Source organism: Taeniopygia guttata, chromosome 8 (assembly GCF_048771995.1).
Source record: "Taeniopygia guttata chromosome 8, bTaeGut7.mat, whole genome shotgun sequence".
Taxonomy (NCBI): domain Eukaryota; kingdom Metazoa; phylum Chordata; class Aves; order Passeriformes; family Estrildidae; genus Taeniopygia; species Taeniopygia guttata.
The window spans coordinates 11,776,635-11,785,597 of record NC_133033.1 but is presented as its reverse complement, the minus strand read 5'-3'; the positions used below and the strand labels follow the sequence as shown (position 1 = coordinate 11,785,597).

Below are 8,963 nucleotides of genomic sequence, written 5' to 3'. Positions count from 1 at the left end.
ATGTCTCCTAAAACCAAGTAGAGAGACAACAGCTTGGCTGTTACAATGCGACTGCTATATGCAGTGAAACTGGACAGCCCAAAAGCTGCTCCCATTCAATATTTTTAAAATTTATATAGTAATTTTTGTGATAGTTGTTATTTGTCGATTTCAGGCAGCAAACTCCAATTTCAGGGAGACTAACTGGTATCAAAATTCCTCCCATATTAAATGATTTTGCATGAGATTTCAAGAACTGTTCACATTCAAGTTTGAGGTACAGTTATATGAGCAACAGTTGTTTCACTGAAATATTTTATTTTATATACACAGCTGCAGTTCATTTAGGCAATAGAAAGGTCACAAATACTCTTACTGACACTTGATTTGACACATTTACTTTGATAGAAACCAAACACTACAAAAAGGAACAATAATCATTAAGAACACATTCAAAGTAAAATGATTATTACAACTAAATTACAAATGATATAAATATTTGATTCTTTATAATCCAAATGCATTCAACATTTCTAGTCTTAGGAGTACCGTTATGGCAGAAGAGGATGGCTTTTAAATTTAGTTTGTTCTTATTAGGATGGAAAGTATAATTCAAAACTACCTAAATTTAGACACTATAAACTAAATTCTGAGTCTGATTATGAATGAACTAGAGTAGAACTGCATCACGCTATCACTGCTATGGTGCAGCTCTGGCACTTGTGTTGGCAGAGATGGTGGGTGCACTTCTGAATTCTTAAGCCACACAGCTGGTTATCAACAAATGTTCTGTCCAGCTCAAGGTGCAGGTTGTAAGAGAACTGAGTGCAGTTCTGTGCTGCAAGGAGAGAGCTTTCTCCCATTTGAACTGGCATCTCTCTGGAGTTTGTTACATACTCAGAATAGATAGATGCTTTTTAGAAAAAGATCAGAAAAGACTCAGAGGAGATCAAAAGCCTTCCCACCTGTACCTGGACATTTCCCTGTCTCTCTATTCCCTTCTTTTTCAGCTTCTTTACTGTTTCTCAATCAAATGTTTGTTGGTGGCATCTTAAAACAACCAGATCCTGTATTTCTTATTTTGGATGGGAAATACATCAGTTCAATTTCCAGTCCAACTCTGCGGACTTTTGAGAGCTCTGAGTGTACAGAAGTGCTGTTTGAAAGGGACACAAATGCTCAAGTCACATATTATGAAGTTCTCCCCATTTTCTAAATAGTTTGGTGTTTGATTAGACCTTTCTTATTCTTCTGTTGTTTTAAACAATCCTTTTGTTTTTGACAGAAGACCAAGTTTCCAGGTTTAATTCTTTCCCAAGTGTCTGGAAACATTTATAATCTCATCTGCAACTCTGTTTCTTCAAGAGTTTTTTATACATAATATGAATATCTCCATATACCCTTAATTCTGTGAAGAGGTGCATTTCTGTTTCTCTGTGATGTATGTTAAGGTATAATTTTCTTCATACCATTTTATTAGACCCAGACAAATCACAGCAGACACTCTGTTCTGTTACCTACAGGTCACACATTTACTGAAGAATATGCAGAACACTTACTCTGTTCCTTCTATTTCCAGCTATTCCTATCAATTCTGAACCCAACAAGACACCTTTATTGCTCCATATAATTTCTTTTATAACTTGCAAAAAGCTGCCAAAATACACATAGCTTAAACATATTTATCTGCTCAAAACTTAAGTGAGGTGGGTGAAAAAAACTTCACATGCCTGTATTGAAGACACATTGCAGAGAAAATAAAATACAGCAAGGAGAATGGTGCCAAGCTCTGCAAGTTAAACAGTGGAAATAGGCCAAGAATAGCATTTGGAATTTCTGTTTTATTATATATAGAGTATACTCTTTTTTGTTAAATAAACTATCACCAGTTGGCATTTAACACAAGTAATATGACACATTTTCATCATTTCTCGTATTTATCAAATGAGTACAACAAAGGAGCAAAATGGAGTAAAATCTATCAATTACACAGACCTTCCTTTTGAATAGCATCCTTTTGGGTTGTGTTTGACATGAAAGCTGAAATGTTTCTAGTCAAAGATTGTTTTGATATCCTAGATTTTAACAACATGCTTCTTAAATATCTGAATATTTGGAATTACTCCATATTTCTTGATGGGATAGATTCTTGTGGGCTGGCTTTGTGTGGAAAGGCATGTAAGTGCAGTTTTAGAGCTTAAACTTACTATGAAGCATTGCTTCAGTTGACAGAAATTCAAAGGTTACAGCTCATCATTATTCATCGCCTCTGGAACAGGAAGGGCCATTGCTGCAAGGTGCCTCATGCCTTCTGAAGGTGCTGGGCTCCTGTCTGAAGTTCAGGGTTCTATGGCCTGAGCCACAGTTTTACACTGCACAGAGATGGCCAAACTGCATAAATCCCCTTTAAACAGACACCTGACTTCCCACAAAGAAAGGAGGAAGACACAAGTTATTAAATTATAAAACACTTCCTTCAATTCTGTTTCATGATTAATAAATCTTATAATACATACTTACTTAAAAATATATTTTGAAATGCTACATATGAACTGTGAATAAGATTGGTTCATTTACCACCATATTGAGTAGTAATGGTTTTAGAACAAGGAAATTAATTGGTGCAGCTAGTATAGCTTTTCAAATACAAACAAGTATTTTAAAACACCTTAGTGATATTTAGATATTTTAAATCAAAACAAAGTAAAAATTGCATACTGGCAGTCATTCCTGCCCAAATGGTGCTTGCATTTCCTGCACTGCTCCATTCCACTGCAGTACCAAATGGCTGCTTACAGCCACACAAATGGAATTCTGGGGCAGGGGCGAGATGTTCAGTTCTGTGCGTGTGATTACTTTATTGCACGTGTCACATGAACCACAGACTGCAGACACCCCAGTCAAAACACCTCCTAGATCTAGACACCTAACGATTTGGAGACTCTGCAATGAACATTTTGTACTATAAGCTTTTAAAGGAAACAACTCCATCAGCTTCACTTACGAATTATTTGTGCAAAAGTACAGTATCTCATAAATAAACTTTACCCGAATATTACAGAAAAAAGCTTTGGGATACATTAAATATAAATACAGCGACAGCTGAGCTGCAAAATTAATTTAGGTATATACAGTAATACGCTCCCCAGTTCTTTTCACAGATGTACATTTAACCTCCCTGAGTCCTTTTCCATACTTAGCAACACGATGCATTCCCAGATGCTTGCTCAGTAACAGCCCAGTAGTTTAGCACTAGAGAAAAGGGTGGAAAAGAGCACATCTGTGTGCACTCCCTGTCATTTGGGATGTTAAGCTTACTGTACTTTTGCCTCCAGGAGCCCACTGGTGAGGACAGGCCTGTGGCCACTGACACAGGCCCCGACGTGTCTCAGCGAGTCTGCCCCAAGGTAGGCCAGCAGCAGCTCCGTGTGCCGCATCAGCAGCTGCGTCAGGTCTTCTGCCAGGCTCTCCATCGTTGAGTATCTCACCTTTTCAAAGTCAAAAATATCTTTGAGGAAGAAAAGCACTTGATCCTAGTGAGGAAAAAAAAAAAAAAAAAAAAAGAAAAACTTGTTTTCAGTTACAAGAAGGAAAAAAAGTATGCAATGCTAACAGCTCTCTCTGTATCATGTTCCCTAAAAGCATCCAATTATGTATTATTTTGGTGCTGAGATAGAAGTGTGCTAAAACAGCCTTTGCAAAACAGTTCCAGGCTTAAAACATTCCTATGAAAGTACTTACTTCTTATGGCTTTTTTACTATTAGCCTTAACCCTAGGAAAATGCAAATGTATACTAATAAATAAGATCTTAATTTATTTTAATCAGAAAGATTTTTTTTAAATTTATAAAAGGGGTAATTAAAAAGAAGTTTCAAACCTTGAAGAAGCAGCATAGATCATACAGGGAATTTCTAGGGCCCAAAAAGCCCCAGGCCAAAACAGGGCTGATATGTTCACATATAGCATAGAAATGTGCAAAAAATCCATCAGGCACCTAGTGATGTAAAAATTGTAGACGAAAGTTACACAGTAAATTTAGTACACAGCTCTATTATTCAGCATTGTCTTCATAAAAGCCTAACACTTCCCTCCTTCATCTAATAAATGCTCCAAAGGTAAGGAGCACAGAGTTCTCCTGAGTCCCTGCACAGGTAGGTCAGGATGCAGAAGGGGCTGAGGGGAGGCTGCAGCAGAATTCCTGGTGCTGGTGAGGAACGTGGTGCTTCAGGCAGGAAACGGGGCAGGACTGGATGGATTTGGCTGTGGGGACATGCAGGGAGATGGGGCTGAGAATGCAAGCACAAGCAGGTGAGATGCAAGAATCATGACCTTGGTGTGCAAAAGTCTGAGAGCTGCATGTGGGGCAGGAAGTCAGAGAAGTGACTGACACCACAGTGACTGGACTTTAACTAGGTTTGGGAAAATCTTTCAGTTAAGGTTTTTTGCTAAAAACAGGTATTAGGGCCCCAGGAGCTAAACTTCTGCAACTGGCAAACCTTTTGTCTAAATTAACAAGTCTACAGGACTAAGAGTTGATCACTTATTTATTTTGCCAAAGCTTCAAAAAGAACTTCAAATTCTTAGATGATCAATACCTCTGTTCCATGTAATTTGAGGGGTAACTTACCTTTATTTGCTGTCTTTTTTGCTTCAGTACTGACCAACAACTTGAAGCCACAGCCTAATTGTAAAAAGAAAAAATAAAGCAAGCCCCAAATAATTTTCCATCTCAAAAGAACTCATCTGCAGAATATTGTTTTTCTATATTCTATATTTCAGGGACATGCATTTTCTTCAGTTTCAATCTTGTGATAACACAAAGTTTAAAACCATGAACAGCAGCTGATATAAATAAGAAGTTTATATGTAGTTCATACTTGCTATTTCAGATCCATCTTTGCAACATTTTCATCAGTTAAATTCAAATGTATTTTGGCATCCTTTACTGATTTTACAGGTAGTTAGCAACACTCACCGGGTTTAAGTTAGGACCAGTCTTGTATATTAAAGAGTGTGATCAGATATGAGTAACTATTTTAGATATTTAGTAGCATGTGAATGCATTGAAATGTACTTTTTCATTTTAGCAAAAACATTCTTGCAATAGCTTCAGATTCAGCTATGGAGCTTTGTCCAAATATGGACCTGTGAAATACAATATCCCAACATCAGTACTGGGCTTTTTCCCCTCCTAGACTCTGACTATCCTCATCTGACTCCCCTCAGTACTGCAAAGAGAGTTAAATACAGACAAAGCACAATGTTACCATAAAACTACAAAAATATATACATGTTATCTTTATTTTTTCCTCTAGAGGGAATATTTCAATTGAAAAAACAAAAATAAAAGGAAAACTTGCAGTTTACAGGTAAAAATGGATTAAATTACAGTAGTCTCTGTACCAGCTGACAGTAGTCTGTGTCTCTAACAGAGGGATGAGATCTATTTGGTAAATAAACAGCCATGCATGAAAAATCATTAATTGTAATCAACAGCTGAATACCTGTATTGTGTTAATTTACTTTTGTTTCCTTGTAACTTTGTCACTTATTCCTAAATCTCTGGTCTGTGAACCAAAACCTGGACCTGATGTCTAAGACGTGGCTAACAGAAACTTCCCTTCGAAAATTCTAGTTCCTCAGAGAAAGGAAGGACAAGTTAAAGTATTTTCTCCAATGCATTCAATCATTCTCTGTTTTAGCCCGACCTGTAACTTTCAAATTCCTATTATGAAAAACCTGATGATAATATCTTTCCAATTCTTTTGAGGAAGATCTCAGGTACATACTCAGTATACTGCAATGTACTACAGATCAATTAATATGATAATTACACATGAATACTTACAGTTTCTTTAAAGGAGGAATTTAACCAGCGGTTATTTACTACATTCTGTATAGATATTGGTGGATTTTCTAAATCTTCAAATGAATCCATTAATATGAAGTCCAGAACAACATCATAAAAATTCAGATTTTTCACCTATATTGAATGAGAACATGATCTAAGTAACTTAGTTTCTCTTTCAGCAGTGGAATTCAGCATGAACCATATTGTGATGATGTATTAACATGCAGATTTGCAATTGTTTTTAATGAATATTAAAAATACTTTATCAGTAAAGGAGAAGTTAAAAAAATGTGTGGTTTCTGGTACAAAACTGGTGAATGCCATTTCTCTAAATCAGCAATATAAAGAGTTGCCTTTCCCACAATTCTGAACTGTAAAAAACTATTTTTAGATCCTATGGCATTAGTAAGAGGAAAAACACTTTTCAGAAATGCAACTCACTCCTCTAGCAGCAAGTTCCATTTCGGTATTATCCCAGTGATCTGTTTGTTCCAAAAAATGTATCATTTCATCAAAGACATCTTCAAATTTCTTTGGATTCTGTAAAGTAAAAGCAATGAGTATCAAGCAAATGTAAAAAAAGATATGGTTGATTTTCCCTGGACAGTGAATTCAGGTAGAAGTTAAATAAACAACAAAACATTGGTAAAAAAAGGCTTTTACCTTTCGTGCTTTCACAATTAAAGCAGACAAAATTTTTCTTCCACTTTCAGCAAGAAATATCCTGTTTGATGTTTCTGAAAGAATTATCTAGAAAAGGGTTCAGAAAATATAGACAGGTTCATTCACAGGTTATACCAACTGACCTTAAACATTTAAATCAATTTGCATATAATTATCACTTCTAGTACAATTAACAAGTTCCTAATAAGCCTTGGTGCAAAAGTTCCAAAGCTAATCATAAAACCTGGAAATTTTATGCAAATTAAAATTGCAGATACATCTCATTTTAGAATGATAAAAATGTAAAAGCAACAAGAAAATATTTAAATATAGATTACATTATAAAAATGCTTGCATAAGAAATAACAGCCAGTTTCAATGCCACATACTTTAGTTTAGGCTTAACAAGAGAGACAAATCACTCCTTACAGTTTACCTGAAAAGCTTGTCGAATACAATGAAGCTTAGCAAGGAAGTCACTGTCTCCTAGACATTCAAACATTTCAGTCCTATATGAAATAGAAAAGTTTTCAAAGACCATTAAAAAAAAGCAGCACAAGAATATCCATCTAATTGCTAGAAAAAATACCTAGTACAAGGAACTTCTAAAAAGTGATTTCTAGATAGAATATTAAACTTTAATTCTTGCTTTTCCTGGAAATAATTAAATAGACATAAATCAATACCTTAACACCCGTGAGTAAATTTTGCCTTCTTCTGCTAAGTGCATGGCTTCTTCATACAGGGGGCAGTGGCAAAGGGAATCCAGACCATATGTGCTACGAATCTCTCTGTGCTCTGAAAGCTGAAAAAAAAATTTTTAGCAGCTCACTAAAGAGCTTGCTGATATAAGTTTTGTGTAGATAAAAAAAATTCAAGAAGTTTTCCTGATATTCTACTGAAAGATGCATATTTTCCTGCATCTGCTTTAAACAAAGAGGTAACAATCAACAAGTGAACAGAACAGATACACCAGGTCATAAGACTTAACTTTGTAACTCCTAAAATCTGAGAGCTAGAGTTTCAACTTTCAAAACTTTTTAATTAATAAAAAGTTGTATTTAATTTGCCTAGTTAAGTTTTTGAATTGTGTATTTAACAGCTTTGAGACCCATTAGATTTAACTAGTAAAATAAATCTAGTGGGTTTCAAGGCTGTTAAAAGAAAGTAATTGTCAGGACATGAAGTACAGAGTGATTGCACCACACAATTGTTTAGGAAGCTGGAAATAGTAACATCCTTCCACCTGTTTTTGTTTCACTGGTAAATAAGTCTCCCAGTTACCAGAGCACATTGTATAAACCATGAGCATTCAGTGTTTTATAGTACCAGCTCCCTAAATGGTTTTCATTATTGGCAGTGTTAATTCTATGGTTAACATAGAAATAAACATGAACTTGAAGACATTTTTAAAGAAAGAAAAAAACCAAAACCAGATCCATAAATCAAAGGATATAAATAATGCAGAGAACTTCTGTTTACAGAGTATCATATTTAATCCACAAAACAATGTCTAGCTATAATTCCATCACAAAAATTACATCAAATTATTAATGATAAAATAAAAAAAAAATGTTTACATATCATTCAGTTTAGTTAATGACCAGAAAATTAATTATAGCTTTTATTTATTTTTTTTCAATATCCTGCACGGGGCAAACAAATCTGTGTTTCTAGGCTATTAAAACTGAGCATAGAAACATCTTTAAAATTAACTCTCAAGGTAACTGAACTATGTAAAAGATTAATCTCTATCTTAGAATGACTTTAGAAAATCATATTGAAGTATTACTTTATGTTAAACCGCCATTAAAATTTTCAAGTAAATAAATGCTGAGCAGCTTCTCCTGTCACGGAGGCCATACAGCCAAGTATGATAAATTTCATATTTATGGAACTGATTGAGTGTGACGGGATTAGGACTGGTCATTTCTACAGTTAGATGCAGGTAACATTCACCTGATGCCAGCACCTGAGGTGAAAACACCTTTACACGTGAAGATGGCTGATCACTGCCTTTTAGCACAGGGACTGAATATCTGGGAGGTATTGGGTGAGGCCCTTGATTAGATTTAGCTTCTTTTAAAAGAAAAAAACAATTCCTCTCATGCTAATATATGAAATATAATATCAGGAGAGAAAGTCTAACTATTCTTGCCCTGAGAAGATGATTTTAATTACAGATAAATTCCAATAAATAATATTTGGAAAGGGGGAGCAAATTCCTCTCCCACTGACTTCTCTTGGAACACAAAAAGTGAAGGGGAGAAAAAGCAAACAAACTGAAAACCAGAAACTAAATGTTTAACTAGAAAATGAGATTCCAGACAGACTCTGAAGTTACACCATTAATGCTCCTGGAGTCATAATGGATTTTCTTTTTATGCTTTCTAGTATTTAAAAATATATTGCTATATCAGTATTTTATATGTAGACATAAAAAGTACATAGATGTAACAATACAAAGAT

General features: G+C 35.0%; 1 protein-coding gene across 1 annotated transcript in view; it reads right to left on the bottom strand.

The window, feature by feature from the left end:
- Nucleotides 1-277: 277 nt before the first annotated feature.
- The window catches only part of MIGA1 (mitoguardin 1), a 35,349-nt gene continuing 26,663 nt past the window's right edge, over nt 278-8,963 (bottom strand). Inside the window, exons 9-16 of the mRNA XM_012575242.5 lie at nt 7,181-7,299; nt 6,931-7,003; nt 6,495-6,581; nt 6,273-6,371; nt 5,829-5,963; nt 4,608-4,661; nt 3,858-3,974; nt 278-3,512 (exon numbers count right to left, since the gene is read on the bottom strand). Of these exons, the coding sequence (XP_012430696.3) occupies nt 3,294-3,512; nt 3,858-3,974; nt 4,608-4,661; nt 5,829-5,963; nt 6,273-6,371; nt 6,495-6,581; nt 6,931-7,003; nt 7,181-7,299 (903 nt within the window). The 3' untranslated portion in view covers nt 278-3,293. The remainder of the gene's footprint in view (nt 3,513-3,857; nt 3,975-4,607; nt 4,662-5,828; nt 5,964-6,272; nt 6,372-6,494; nt 6,582-6,930; nt 7,004-7,180; nt 7,300-8,963) is intronic.